This window comes from Scleropages formosus, chromosome 17, assembly GCF_900964775.1.
Source record: "Scleropages formosus chromosome 17, fSclFor1.1, whole genome shotgun sequence".
In the NCBI taxonomy this organism is placed as follows: Eukaryota; Metazoa; Chordata; class Actinopteri; order Osteoglossiformes; family Osteoglossidae; genus Scleropages; species Scleropages formosus.
Window position 1 is genome coordinate 10141671 of NC_041822.1, and position 15865 is coordinate 10157535.

Sequence of the window (15865 nt, forward strand, 5' to 3'; positions counted from 1 at the left end):
TCAGCTGAATTTATTGTAATGAAACAGAGTTTTTGCAGGCTTCAGCTGCTTTGTGACTTTTGCCTTACACAGGCCAGTGAAGCTTTTTCAGCAGTTGGCCAGAGCAGCTTCCTAATGTAATGTATGGAGGGTCAGATGGAGGGTACAGCCATTTCCCTTGGTGAAAATTGTTGGCCCATGGAGAGCAGCCGTTGCTCTTTTGGACCGCTGAATGACATTTTAACAAAGCAAGAAGTCTAACTCTTCTATTCATTGCACCTTGTCAAGCCAGATGACTTCTGTGTTAAGGGGGTCATGATCAATGTGCCGCTCCCCCTTAAACGGCCCCAGCAGAGGGAGATATCTTCTTTCTGAAAACAAATATATTTTGTCTCACTGTGTGCACAGAGATGACAGCCCTTGTGTGGTGATTCTGAGACAGTGTAAGCATGGGTCCTCCCAGCGGACATGCTCACATACAGAGAATACAAAGACTCATGTTATTGTCACAAGGGCTACTAAGTAAGAGAGGAAGACCATGAGCATCAGTGTCAGGTAATATCAGTGGTGTCCAACTTTGCTCTTCGAAGGTTTCAAGGTGCACACATATTCTTTATCACCCAGCTTTCAACTGACTAAAGACGAGGCTTGTGTGTTTTTTCTGGTATAGACCAGCTGTTGATTTAAAGGTGGCCCTATCAATAGAGGATTCACAGTTTGTTGGAAAACAATCACCCAAACAGGAAAAGGTTGGAAAAAGCCACCAACTGACAGTGTGTGCCATGAAAAACACATTTTAAATGACAAAAAATATAAACTGCCGCAGCAATGTTTAGGAGAAACTACAAAAGCCAAGCCAACTCAGAAAATTGTTTGGGTTTTTTTTTTTTTTTTAGTATTGCTGAACTGACATCAGACATTAATTCTGGGTTACAACCACGTGTCAACAGGCAACTGCAAAACTCACCATGCCTAACATAACATTAGAATATATACAGAAAACTCATCTTCTTTTGAAAAGAACGGTCATATCCCTTATGTATAAAAAAAGAAAATGATTTGGTCACCTGTTTTGGACACTCCTTCATAGTGCTACATGACTGAATAAACATTACAACCTCTTGCACGTGTGCTGTATTATGTATGTCCTGACCCCAGCAGGTGAAAGCCCTGAGGGCCACCGGAAGCACCACATGAGATACATGCAATTAAGCCAACATACCTGCTATCAATGAACCTGATCAGTTCTCAGCCCTACAAAGAGGTTGAAGTCATACCACTAGTTGGGGGTTTTGGGTTTCTTCAGTACTTACTGGTGATTTGTGATTGCTGAGTCTTGTTTGCTGATTTGTGATCTGTGATTGGTGATCCGTGATCCATGATTCGCGATCCGTGATTCCTGATTCATGATTCGTGATTGGTGATGTGGCAAGGCACTCATCACTTCAGAAAAATTTAATAGTGTCAAAAGCGCTTGCTGCTCTGTTTTGCCGTTCTTCTTTTCTGGCATCCAACTGTTATAACTTGGAGGTGAAATTACTGGGAAGATTTCTGGTTTTCAGGATGTTTATATAGTGCATTGATGCAAAATTAACAGCTCTTGCTTGGAGTGCCTTATGTGAAACACTTAGAAAGCGGTGCTGGCCTTGTAAGTTAAACTAATTGGTTTCCTTCATATTTAGTTTTTGTGAAATTGAGCTTTTTATTTATTTTATTTCATTTCAGATTCAAATATCAAAAGGCGAGGTTGACAGGCGAGGTTGTAAATCTCACGCCTTCAAATCTCCATCAATCATAACGATGATCCGCCGCTTCTTTGGTCGTTGCTGCGCCTTTTTTTGTAATAACAAAGAATGGCCACCAGGTGGCGGGCAACACAGAACTTCCAGCGCTTCTGCGTAGAAATTCGTTTATGAGAAGTTATTGGGTTTATTATATCCTATACATCCTGTATATGGTGGTCTTTTAAACTTCAAGTAACTTATCTGCTATTAAAAACTATATAATTCAAAATATAAAGAACGGGTGCACTTCAGCCTCAAATAGTGTTCTGAAACAAATTATATGTAAAGCCTTTTATTTGAAATTAGGATATGGAATGGATGTATTAAAGAAATGTAAGTGTGTGACTGTTTGGCATTTAAAAACCCTTTTAGGAGGAGACAGCTATTATTCAAACACTGTAAAGTGCCCAAAGCATTAAGGTTTTAGAAACTCACTATCTGTCCTGTGTCTAGTCTACTTCCACAGAGATAAACGCTTTTGCACTTTTGCTTTGTTTGGATGTAGCAGCTCTTACCAGGGGAACCTCTTCAGGAGGAAAACCATGTTCAATCTCACTGTGTGTCACTGGTTTGAATGAGTCATTTGTGCTTCTTGTATCTGCCCTGGGTGGGGAAAAAAAAAAAAAAAAAAAAAAAAAACATTTCTATAGCATATCTATTTGAGATATGCTGGGTTGGATTACTTCTGGCCACGGACCGCTTTAAACAGCCTAGTTCCTTCAGCTCCCTAACTGGAAACCCGAGAGATGAGATACGACACGTGGGAAGCAATGATTATGCCGTGTGTGGATGTGAGGGATAAGCTTTGCAAATATCTGGTCTTGCTGAGTTTTAAGGCTTGAGATCTTGAGCTGGACGGGGTTTATCGGTCAGGGCGGGAGATACGGCCACTTCACTCCTCCGACGACTCTTCCTACCCTCATCTCCACTCCCAGCCACAATCTGTGTGAGAAAAAGGAAACGCAATCTCCTGTGCTCGCTGTTTGATTTGTTTGGCTCGGCTCTGCTGTATCTCTTCAGAAGAAATGCTTGTCAGCTGAAGATACAACACGGTAGAAACTGGACAAAGTGACACATTTCCCAACTGTGCCTCCCATCTCCGAACTGTCTGAGGCCCCCCGGCAACACATTACACTTATTAATTTAGCTGAGGCATTTCTCCGAAGCAACTCATAATGCTAAGATACTTTCAATTATTTATCCATCCAGGTGTTTTTGACTGTGCTCAAGTATCTCAGTAGAAGGGGAGATTCAAACCTGGGCCCTTTGAGTTCAAGTGCTACACACTGCTCCGATATATGCTCTTTCACATGTTTTCACAGTTTTCTACTCAAACATTAGTAGCCCAAGACCTACTGGGTCAGTCTTAAGTCTAAGTAGCTCTAAATGTACATTATATTTATTCATTTAGCTGTTGCTTTTTTCCAAAGCAACTTGTAATGTTAAGCTTCCAATTATTTACCCATTTATACAGCTGGATAATTTTACTGGAGCAGTTTTAGGGTAAGTACCTTGCTCAAGGGTACTACAACTGAAGGTGGAGACCAAACCTGCGACCTTCGGATCCAGAGGCAGTAACCCTAACCGCTGTATTACCGGCTGTTGCGCCACCATAGTGGTTAGAGCTACTGCCTCTGGATCGAAAGGTTGCTGGTTTCATTCCTACATCCCCATCCTATAGACTCCCTGAAATGTAATTTCTAAAGCAGGGCTCCTTCCCCTGGATTCAATAAAGATTAAAAGTGCTACCATGCTATTTCCACTGCATAATTTGACATGAAGGTCATCAAGTTCCCTTTTATATAAAGTGAGTGCAATATTTTCATTCAAATTTCTTAAGATATTTTTCGAGCAGGGGTTCCTTAGCTTTTGCCAGATATTTAACATAACTTTATGATCATCCCAAGATAATCCTTTATACAGCCCCTACTCCTGTATGGTATGTAAATGTTTGTGTACCTTATAAAAAAAAAAAAAAAATTAAATTGTAGGAAGGTTGTCCGGATTCATCTATCCTGCATTTTATACACCTACTCGAGCGATGAACACTGGTGCATCAAGTGGAAAGTAACAAACTAGGTTTACTTAAGAATCACATGTCTGCAACTATGTCTATTTCTCCTAACGTCATACACAAATTTGTATTTTTGCTGAGATGTATGTCGCTTTGGAGAAAAGCTTCTGCTAAAAGAATAAATGTAAAATGTAAATGTAAAGGGGTCCACGGACTAGGAAAAGTTTAAAAACTCTGGTCTATAGAGATACATGCGGTTTTTTTTGACGAAGAAAAATTTGGTTTTGCGATATGAAGGACATTTGTTGTGCCTCTAATGAAGAGACAATTAACACTGAGATCAAGTGCTTCTACAATAATATTTCTTTAACAGAAAGTAATGGAGAGGTCGAACACACGGTCGCCCGTTAGCCCATTAAACAGTGGACATTCTTTCTCAGCGTGACATCTGTTATGGTGTTCATTGTGACAATAAGGAACGTGTCAGAGCGAACGGGCAGCTGAAAACTGTCCACAGCTTGTGGTGGAACAGGAAGTTCAGAGGCGAAAGTCATGTGAGAACAGACTGACTGTCTCATGTTGCAAGTTCAACACTGTCTTCTGAACTTTTCATCATCTGAGTGATTTCACCCCTGTTCTTAATTTCAGACCTTTGGCAATGACTACAATGCAGAGAGTAAATTTCCAAACGCAAAATCTTTATGGAATACTTCGTTAAAAAAAAAAAAAAAACAATTGAGAACCTTATTTACTGGAGATACTATTTTGTTTCTTGTGCAATATGAAGAAATTGACTTTATTTATGTGAACATAGGAAAATATCTTCCAAAAGAATCATTGTACTAAAGAGTACGTTGCACACAAATGATTAACATTTTGAGTTACAAAAGATTTTTTATTTTCAGAAAATGATATAGCTCTGTATATTTTGAAATACAAAACACTTGATTGGTATTTTTCCTGTTTTGTCCTCAGTGGTTAACCCAAGCATTCACACATACAGTAAGGCACAATACAAATTCGATTCAATCAAAAATCATATAAACATAATTTCACCCAAATCTTATGATATATATGATCGACCAACACATATTCCTGTAATACTGTAAAAAATGCACATATGTATTATTAGGTACAATTTCCATTTAAAGGATATTTGGTAAACTGTTTAGAAAAGAGAAGGACAATTTGTCGCTCCTGAGAGACATGGGACATGTATCTTAGAAAGTTTTCTTTTTGTGCTAAGGACTGCAGGTGAGTTGGCACTTTCCCCATCTCATTACAGAGAATGAAAATAAAATATGCCTTGCTTCCAAAACTCCTTTTCAATCCTTCTATTAGAAGATCTGAAATCTCTAATAAATAGAGAGGGCACATTAAGAATCTCATGTTTAGCAGGTCTTAACGACGGACCAATCGAAAAGCTATGGCTGGACATTTTTGAATTTTATTAATTTCTTTAATTCAGACTTCTGGGAATTTCTGTCTGTCCAGTCCTCCAAACAATATCTGAAGAGGTGATCGATCTCATACAGAGCTGTGACTTCTTTTCATTCATTTGAATGTTTAAAACCTAATTTCCTGCTGGAAATTAAGAGTAAGATTTATAAAACTGAGTCTTCTAATAAATCTGATCTGTGCTATTGTTTCTAAATGTACAATGGTGTCATATTCATCGGTCAGACGAGTTTAAAGGCCAGGAAATGCTAGCATGTTTTGGTGAAGAAAGATGGGAGAAGCTGGGTTTCCCTGCTGCTACACTTTGCTCTACGTCCTTTAAGAAAGCAGGAATGCACATCATGGGTATCGGAGCAAAAGTGGCCTTTCCTCCAATCCTACCAACATTTTATGTACAGAAAAATGGACACACCACATGCATTTGACTATGTTTACATTTTCAGAACTTTAGGGCTCACCCAGCACTTTACAGTATATGCAAGGCAGTTTAAAGTTACATTTCTGGTTTTCAGTGCTTAATCAATGTATCACAGATATGAATCATGTCTGATGGATGACTCCACCACGCGTAGCCTATAACTTGGTCTTCTTGGCGGAGCTAAAGTCTGAAAGTGACGGAACTACTGATGCCTTCAAGGCTTCTTGAGGAAACCTTAGACTTTATATAGATATAGACACCTCATCCTTTTTTTGCTACATTTGGTGTATGTTAAATAAAGAATAAACATATTCCTTTGTCCTTCAGTTATATGAAAGTTGAAACTATATGAGATGGGGAGAAGGAGAAAAAAAGACTGAAAAATCTTCATTACTTACAATATGTAAGTACACAGCCATCTGTGTGACACATTTTATTGTAAAGAATGCTGTGAATTTCCTGTTAGGCAATGTGGCCATACCTTGTTTTTCCTGGGCTGGGAAGTTCAGATATTTAAGCTTTGTGTGCTGCAGAGGTGAGTTTATGACTGAACCCACCATCTGAACCACAGAAGAGTGTGTACATGACAAGCAGCACGTTTTGCCAAAAAGTAAAAATAAAGCACCAGCTACAACAAAACAGTTATAAAATCTTGCTCCCTGGATGTTGCTGTCATTGCCTTTCTTTTTATTCTGGAGAAGGAAAGGCATGCGCACCCTTTGCATCCTTTAGCCATAAAGTTCTCGCACTGCCAGTTTCTCAGCTACGGCGTTCTGGAAGCACAATAAAGAGTGTGCACACTTTTCTGGGTCCTTGGTATGATTCGTTGTTCAGATCCTGGCTACGGTTGTCCAGCTGAGTGTGCATCACACAAGCATGTGCACTCTCCCCGGTCTTCATGCCATGCTGCTGGTGGGTGTGCTCTGGGTGCTGCCGATGCTGGGGTTGGCACTGCTATCCTGAGAGGGCATGCCATTGCCAGAAACGGGCTGCTGCTTGGTGTCCAGAGAACCAGGACATCCTGTGGAAAAAATAAAGAGGACATGAAAATATGTAGGGGGTGCGGTGGCGCAGTGGGTTGGACCGCAGTCCTACTCTCCGGTGGGTCTGGGGTTCAAGTCCCGCTTGGGGTGCCTTGCGGCGGACTGGCGTCCCGTCCTGGGTGTGTCCCCTTCCCCCTCCGGCCTTACGCCCTGTGTTGCCGGGTAGGCTCCGGTTCCCCGTGACCCCGTAAGGGACAAGCGGTTCTGAAAATGTGTGTGTGTGAAAATATGTTTGCAGCTGCGCCACTTTGGTGTCCTTGGTCCACGCACTTCCTCTTCTCTACTGCTGAGCGAATGATGGGTCAGACGTTACCATGACAGCAAAACACAACTCTTACCTGCGATGCGACAAGCTGTCACAGCGGCACCTGCTCCTGAAAGATAATTGAGAGGAGCAAATAAATGAGAAGATTCATCTACAATAATTTCCGTCGTTTCTATAATTTCTATTATTTCTGTGATTTCGTTGATGACGTTGCATTTGGAAGATATTGCTGTTTACGTCAAACTACAGTGCATGGGTTATATGTGAGAATCGAATGTACATTGAATGAAGAAAGGGTGATCTGCACTCACCTGTGTGAATCTTGATAAACCACAGAGCTCCCATAAGCAGAACCCCTATCAAAAACCCCCCAAAAGCGATGCCGAGGACAGCCGAGAGGTCAAAGTTGATGCACGGCTCTGCAAACAAAGAACGAACAGTGAAAAACAAAGACAAAATAAAACCGTTCTGTCATTTATAATTCATAGAAGAGTAAAATCCATAAATCTATGGCAAAGAAAATAATCCTTTTTAATAACTGAAAGAGCATTGCATGAATTAAAAAAAATTAAGCACTATTTTTGTTTATATTTTTGCTTTGCTGTGAGCATGGCTTACATTTAAAGTCTGATACAAAAATCAGATGGCGAATAAGTTTTTGTCCAAGGTTTTTGCCGTGAAGCTGTGGACGATACCACACAACATAGCTCGGGAACCACCGGCCTGCCAAAGAAAACCATCTGCACCAGTGAGTGGACTGCAATCAATTTCGATTCCAAGACAAGCTGCAAAAAATAAGCTTGAAAGAAAATACCCCGGCACACAGCATCAGTGTTCAAAATCCCCTTTTCTCCAACGAAAGCCCCCACCGTAACCCTTCTGCTCAGATGCAGACCACGGAGCCTGAGGAAGCTAATCACCCATCACGCGGTAGAAGCCATCCTGCAGTCCTTCCAAAAGCCTCTGCTAATTACACTGTTTACACCTTCACAGCTGCCCTCTGCACCTCCTGCATCCTGTGCCAACGCAATGCTCAGCTTTTGCCTTTCCAGAACTGCAGAAAAGTCACGCACTGTGCCATCAAAATACTTTCAGGTTCTCAGTGGGGGTTTACACATTTATAGATCATTTTTTTTTTTGATATTTAAATCACATCATATCAACTTGCACACAGTTCTGGGAACCACTGACTTTAATACCGTTTGCTTCTCAGTTTTACTCCTCAATTTTTGCACGTAATAAAGATAATAAATGACTGAACAGATTAAGTAATATAAATGAATGTAATGCCAGTGAAATTGCACACATTATCTTTAGTAAATAAAGCGGTTTTATGTAAGTCTTAAAACTGGGATTCAGAATTTCACTTCTAATTTGATGAAATAGTCTCTTTTAATTTAGTATCCGGTTGAATTTGTCCTTTACTGCTGTGACATATTCGGATTTCAGTTAAAATCCTAACGAAGTATTTACTGACTTTCCCCCCCCCCCCCCATCTAGAAGTGAACAAGCGGTGATGTTTTTCCTGGCCCCTTCATCTAGCCTTTCATGTGTGGAACCTTCAAAAAACAGACGAGGAACAGTCCGTCTCTCAAAATAGACCGGTAGCTTGGATGTGTTGGTAAAAGTGTACAAACTTGTGTTCAGACGTGCTTCGCAGGTGGACCGCAGTCCCAAGGACCGGAAAAACCCAGGCGCTCCTCTCTAGAAAGCCCAACTCTTTCATTTTCTTGCTTCCTGTTTTTTTATTGTCCAAAATCAACAAAACAGCCTTTCTAAATTCCTTTTCTTGCAAACAGCACCGAACAGAGACAGGAAACAGGCGCTCAGGTGGTCGGAATGCCGCGCTGTGTCTCCGAGCGAGTCGGGGAGGGTTCAGGGACAAACAGAAGGCCAGAATGCCACAAGTCCCCGGAGACGCCCAGCCGAGGGCTCCCAAACAGGAAGAGCTGCCGAGCGGAGCTGCTGGCCCTCGGAAAAAGAGGCAGACTGTCAGGCCCCCTGCAAGTCGTCCGGCCAGAAGATTCCAGAACGGTTCCAGGAGCGCAGACTGCTGCTTCCGGAGCCAAGTCTACTGCGCTCAGAATCCGCACGTTCTGCGTACACGGGTCAGAACGCTAAAGACTCTTCCGAAAACATCAACTGCAAACTCCCAAAAGCAAAAGTATTGAAGCCTTTAGGTAATGCACCATCCCTCTCTACAAAATGAACAAACAACCCAAGTGTATTGATTTAAGGCTGGGAACCAGGGTGCGGCCCAGAGGAACATTAGAAAAATTAAGAATATATACTCCACCTACAACATATTCCGTTGAATCACAAGAACACACTTATAGTTAGGTACATACACTAACACAACACTCCTAAATTAGCTAGAGAGAAAAGAAAAATGTCAATATAGATATTTAGGGATCAGAATGTTATTTACTATGATTTTGACACATGCGGAGCATGAACACAATAATGATTGTGGACCCTGGCCAAAAACAAGTTGGATGCCCCTAAATTAAGGATTTTATATACACCGTTTCCAACATTATTGCTCCTGAGGTTCTCCAAAGCTTTACGAAATAAGCTTGTTCAAAATGAGACTGTGGTTAAGAAAATAAATGGAAGCAAAAGATGACAACTGAATTTATGATCAAAACCATTCATGAGAAAAAATGTTGATTTACGACTAGAAAATATTTGTAGCTTTAACAGAATGTATAATGTATCTCTTAGAACAGATACTTCAGATGAAGGTATTTCCTACAGAAGCAAAGAGAGTTTTGTAAAGACAAAATGTTGCCCGGTGGAATGAAGGAGGAATCTGGCTTGGCTGTAACTTGGCAGACCTAATGTGCCTGAGGCCATGAGGTTGTTAGGTCACAGAAGAGTCGCCTGGGTTTTATGAGGGGAAGCTGATTCGCTGCCCGCTGGCTCTGCTCCTCAGTCCAGCACGTCCCATTGTCCCGCAGCATGCAGCATGCTCGCTATACCCTACGCGCAAGCAAATCGTGACAGCCGCATCAACTCGTCCTCCTGGCTGCATAACGGACAATTGGCTCATCCTGACAGTTGTTTTCTCCAGCGTGGAAGGGAGAGGCGGGAAAGGGACGGGGGGAAGCATAGGGTCTAGCCAGGAGTTTTGAAATCCTTTCATTTTGAATTGTGACAAAATCCAAAATACTGGCTGCCCTTCACAGTGGCCTTGGGTGGGGTGTGGAGAGAGGCGGGACGCAAGGCTTCGGCCGGAACTGTCTGCCGTGAGATGGTCTTTCCTTTGAAGAGCAACACCTTCCCGTCTTTGTGTGCCGGTGACAATGGTGTGGAGGCCCATGTTTGAACTGGCTGCTCTCCAGCCTACAGCACAATAAATCCCCCACAGGCTCATCATTCCTGATTGCTGCCGTGAGGTCAGGCAACAGGCCTTCCTAAAGAGCACGCCCCACCAAGCACCTCTCACTACCTCCCCAAACCAACGCGCCGCCCCTTCTAGCACCAACAGGAAATCCTGCTGCGATGACACAGTTGCTGTCATCATAAATTTTCATTGAGACATCATCTGAAAGGAGCTGTCTGACTTTATATCTATTCTTGGTCTCTTTCAAAATGTGAAAGGAAAAGAGTCATTTTTAAAACACAAAAATATGCTCAAGGCACCTGACAATTCTTATTCTACACACTAACTGCATATGAACTATGACATTGACAGCGGTCAGTTCAATAGAAAGAAAGAAGACTTACTAAATGCTAAATTAGATTTGACGACTTCGAGGCTTCCCTTCACTGTACTCTCGTCTTCACATCTCTAGGGGAAAACAAAACACCGAGTGTTTGACTGCTTTACGTATTGTCAACAATACAACTCGGCGCTTTCCTAATGAGAAGGAGCACAGGCCAAGAAAATACTTCTTACCGCATCAATGTTGTGCAAGGCACAAAACTGGACAGTGCACTCGAGGTCCCAGCTAGTAGAGGGCTGCTCCTGAACCTGGTGGAAGGAGAAGCTGAACCGCGTGCTACCTTGACAGACCTTCGGGGGACAGTAGACTAACTGAAAGGGCATGTCCAACACCATGGAACAGGAGCCTTTGGAACGCACTGAACATTTCATCACTCTAATAGACTGGAGAATATCACCATTCGTCTTGCTGGAGACCTAAAGAAGGCAGAGAAGGGAAGGTTAAGGGGTTTTTGAGATGATGACACAGCTTGGCCTTGGTATGGAACTTTACAGTGTCTCACATACAAATGCATCTGACTGGCTGAACTAATTAAAGAATGCAGTGGCTCACTTACAAATGGTACTTGGAAACATCAGGTGTTTTGTGAGAAGTGCTCCATGAAGTATGAGCAATGTTTAAGCAGAGATTCTAGGGGATTCCAGGGAAAATGTTTGAATGTGTTTTACCTCTTTCCTATTTTCCACATCTGGTGATTCAGATCATTTTTTTCTGCAGTATGTTTTTAATTTTATTTGTATTTCCTTATTTTTATTGACTATTTGTATGTACCACAGACAGTCGGAAAAGCATTTCACTGCAGGTCATACTAAGTATGGTTGTATATGTCATCATCATCATCATCATCAGAACCGCTTGTCCCATACGGAGTCGCGGGCAGCCAGAGCCTAACCCGGCAACACAGGGCGAAGGGCTGTGGGGAGGAGGGGACACACCCAGGACGGGACGCCAGTCCACCGCAAGGCACCCCAAGTGAGGCTCGAACCCCAGACCCACCAGAGAGCAGGACCCGGTCCAACCCACGGTGCCACCGCCCCCCCGGTTGTACATATGACAAATAAAATTTAAATTTGAATTCACTTAATTTCAGTTCAATTCAATTTAATTCACTGAGTTCAATTTGATTCAATTCAGTTCAGTTCATTCTTATAGAACGTTCTTTTCACAGAGTGACACAGAGTGACACAGAGCGCTGAAAAAAGGATCGAGAGAACACCAGAGATTCCAAACACCGGTCGGAGGACACCATACTGCAGCTGCCATGAGAGTCATGGTTTCAAAAAACCAAAAAGCTGCCTAAGAGCCGCACCTTTGCATAGATCCTCTTCTCGCTCTGGATCTTGGTAGTGGTGTCAATGTGAGTAATGTAGTCTTGAGAATCATACAGCTCCAACAACACTGTGTCATCACTTACACTTTCTGGCAATGACGTAGTTTCCATGGTTAAACCTGTGAGGGTTACAAGCATAGTCTTCATAATGCAGTAAAACCACAAACTTCTCTTTCACTTGTTCATTTTTTAATTTTAAGAACAAGATTCAGAGGATTTTAGTTCAGCACACTGATATAATATTGAACTCAATGCACAGAAAAGTAGCATCTATGAAAAAACTGCTTCTGACAATTCCCACTTACAGCACAGATATTTTTTGACAAACATCCGAGCTATAAGAGCGAACAAATGACAAAATTGAAGAGCGTATTCGAAATGTCCAGTTTCCTCACCACAATGCATATCGAACTCCTTAGTGTAATGAAAACCAGACACCTTGTAAACTACATCAAGCTCTTTGCTTTCTTCCACTACCGTCATTCACCTTTTATAAAACCCACTAAAACACCCCTTGTGAAACAAATGACTCATGCTCCTGCTTCCATTTTGTTTTTTTTTTTTTTTTACATTTTTCCTGCAACTGTTTTGTTCTGTTGCAATTTCGCAAAGCACTTCGGGCAAACCATTACATTTCCTCGAAGGACTGTCATCTGCAAAGTGAAATTTCAGCGCTAATGTCACGATTGTGAAGTCTTTTTAAGGTGCTATGGTGCAACCAGAGAGAATATTACTGAAGTTTTATTTAGACGATTTTCATAAACTCTGCATGTATAAGTAATTCAGACAAAACTGCTAAATGATATGCAGTCTAACATATATGATGTTAAATCACCTGGTTATGACATATTTCTCTAACGGACCAAAATCTGGATGAAGTACAGCAAAAATATACTGTCAAAAAACCTGAAACTACATAAAATAAACCTGAGCAAATAATCTTGTGACAATTTTAAAAAGCTTATTTTCTGTTCTTGCCAGAGGACGGGAGAAATCATAAACTCACTTTGATCGGATTCCTTCCCAATCACCAGTCTAATTGCTGACATGTTTGTCTTAATTTCTGTGTAGCTGGAGACGAAAATGTAGCCCGATTTTTGCAGCGCAGTGTTCTGGACGTCCTTCTCCCCGTCCGTCACATTGAAAATCGTAGGGTTGATCATCATTGAGAACTGTTCCATGAACAAATGGTTGTTTGTCTATGTAAAAAAAAAAAAAAGATGCAATTGAATTCAGAGCATCCTCTTGACATGCACAAATAAACAATCTTATGAAATGTTATTGCCTATTGTCCATGATAAATGTTAAATAGCAAAAAAACTGTCAAAATTGGGAAATGGCCTGTAATTTAAACATACCCAAAAACATGCTGGCAGGCTAAATAAAAACAATTTAAAACAGCAATTAGTCGACAGCAAAATACATTTATACATCTACTGCTTACAAATAGTGAGACATGGCCTGCTTTCTCAATATTCCACACTGTCCCCTCTGGTCCTCTCAGAAATAATATGGCTGGACTGGGCGAAATTACGTTAACGGAAATTTCCCTGGAAAAGAAAAAAGATTCAAAAGTTTTCTTGATTTATTAATTTTTCTAAACATCTTGCGCTATAGTTGTTTCCTAAACATGCTGTTTGCACTTACGCGACTTTAACTGCATCTGGGATGTTGACAATGTGCAGTTCCTTTTGAGACGATTTATGTCCAGCAGAACAGAACTTGAAAGGTGGGCGAATAAATTTCATTGCCAAGAGATATTCCTTTGGGTAAAATCTCTTTTCTGGACTACAGTCTGTCAAATTTGTCACTGCTGCAGTGACATAAAATACAGAAAACACCATGAAGCACACATTAACACACACAGTTAAGTTAGTTTTTATTTACTACATGTTACCACGAAAACTTTACCGAGATTACGATGACTGGATCGTACAACAAACTCACGTTCTTGCGCAATGTTCATTTCGTTCATAAAACAGCTGTGATTCTTGCCACTTTCTGTGGTTTAAAAGTTTTACACTAACAAGAACTACAGCAATACAACAGTGTCTTCAGAGACCACACAGTTTTACATGAGAGGATTTTACACTTATTCGTTTAGCTGATGCATTTTTCAACAGCAACTTATAATGTTAAGCGATTAACAGTTGTTTACCTATTTATAACTCTTAAAACCCTTCAGGTTAAGTACCTTCCTCAAGGAAACAACAGCTGGAGGGAGGGATCCAAACCTGCAACCTTCAGGTCCAAAGAGAGCAGCTCTAACCACTGTACTGTAAACTCAAGCTCTGTGAACTCACCTTGATTTCCAGTGAAAGTAATGTGCGATATGTCTTGAGCTGTAGTAAAAGATGTCAGCCCTCCAAACTTCTCTCTGGTCCACTTCAAAATATCATTAGTATTCACTTCTTCAGATTGAAAGTGAGCCTTGTTGACAATTTTTGTTGCGTTTGTGACCTATGGGGTAGGGACAAAACGGCAGTTTAAAAGACAGGGCAGGGTCGGAATTTTCTTTGCTCACTTTACTAGGACTTAATTTCAAGATGTAATTTATCCGAATGTGGGGATTTCGCAGTCCATTCCTGAAATCAGTGATGGGCTATATTACGGGAGCATCACCACAAAATGATGTTTTCCACTATGTATACAGTGCAGCTCCTGCTCTTTTGCCTGCTTCCACCTGCTGTGGAGCAACTAGAGTGTTCGAGCAGCTGAAGTCAGCCTCTTTTTTTCCTCTCCACTCATAGAACAGTACGATTTGAAAAGGATTGTTTATTTCAAAAAGTGTCCACAAGCCTCACTGCACAACCCACTTGGAGCCAGGGTCTTTCCTCCCCTTCCTGAGCGGGGACAGGAAATGAGACGTTTTTAACTATGTGCGTCACAAAGGGCTGCTTTAACAGCGCGCTTGCACTTGCCCATCCACTTCTGTTTTCATTGCGTCTCAACTTTGTGCTTCACCGAGAGGGCGAGCGAGTGATTTAAACTGATTTTTAAATGTGTATTAAATCCGTTCCATGTGGAATGTTGTGTCAATATGGATTGTTCTCGACCTCACTCTGTCCTATTTTTACTATTGTAAATGCTACTTATTGAGCATCTATCCTGCAATAAAAGACAAAAAATGAGAACCTAGATATGCAGTCCTTTCCTATGAGGAATGATGAGGCTATACAAGCATTTCTTTCCAGGTGTGGGCCATACGCTGTTCTTTTCTATAGTCACATTTCGTGTTCTGTTTTCCATTGTCATTAGTTTCCTGTGTTTATTCCGGAAACATCCCTTTGCATTTTTGCAGTGATGGAATTAACCTTTTGTTCTGCTTGAAAGAGTTATCATCAGTCATGTTATCCTTGGAGAAAATTCCAAATATAGCAACACCGCCATGTTTCTTTAAGGCCGGAGCGTTAAACATCCAGTACAATTGTTTGTGGCAAATATAACAACGGGAGAAAATCATCTTTTATGTGTTATGCTGTAGCAGAAGATCAACATCTGTGTCCCAAACTCCACATCTAGGAATAAACACCAACAGAAAATAACTGGATAAGGATGTGCAGAATGTGAGGATCCTTTATCCCTCCAAAATGGACAAAGATGAACTAAAGGGATGGAGAAAAAATATTTGGATGACACTCCAAACGAATGTGACTCACAAATCACAATTTTAAACAATGTCACAAGTAACAAAGGGACAAAATAATGAGGTCTGAGACGAACAGAGTTTTGTGCTGATGAGTTTTGTCTCGGGGCTACAAAGGTGATGCTCCGTAAGAGACACTGCCACATTCAGGAAAGGGTCACAGTGGGAGCAGCTGGCCCCACCAGTGTTTCCAGAACACC

At 41.3% G+C, this 15865-nt stretch overlaps 1 protein-coding gene across 1 annotated transcript in view; it reads right to left on the reverse strand.

The window, feature by feature from the left end:
* Positions 1–4699: 4699 nt before the first annotated feature.
* LOC108938643 (endoglin-like) overlaps positions 4700–15865 on the reverse strand; it is a 28899-nt gene continuing 17733 nt past the window's right edge. Inside the window, exons 5-14 of the mRNA XM_018759433.2 lie at positions 14323–14479; positions 13667–13832; positions 13464–13569; positions 13026–13218; positions 11999–12138; positions 10863–11105; positions 10691–10754; positions 7273–7380; positions 7035–7070; positions 4700–6674 (exon numbers count right to left, since the gene is read on the reverse strand). Of these exons, the coding sequence (XP_018614949.2) occupies positions 6550–6674; positions 7035–7070; positions 7273–7380; positions 10691–10754; positions 10863–11105; positions 11999–12138; positions 13026–13218; positions 13464–13569; positions 13667–13832; positions 14323–14479 (1338 nt within the window). The 3' untranslated portion in view covers positions 4700–6549. The remainder of the gene's footprint in view (positions 6675–7034; positions 7071–7272; positions 7381–10690; positions 10755–10862; positions 11106–11998; positions 12139–13025; positions 13219–13463; positions 13570–13666; positions 13833–14322; positions 14480–15865) is intronic.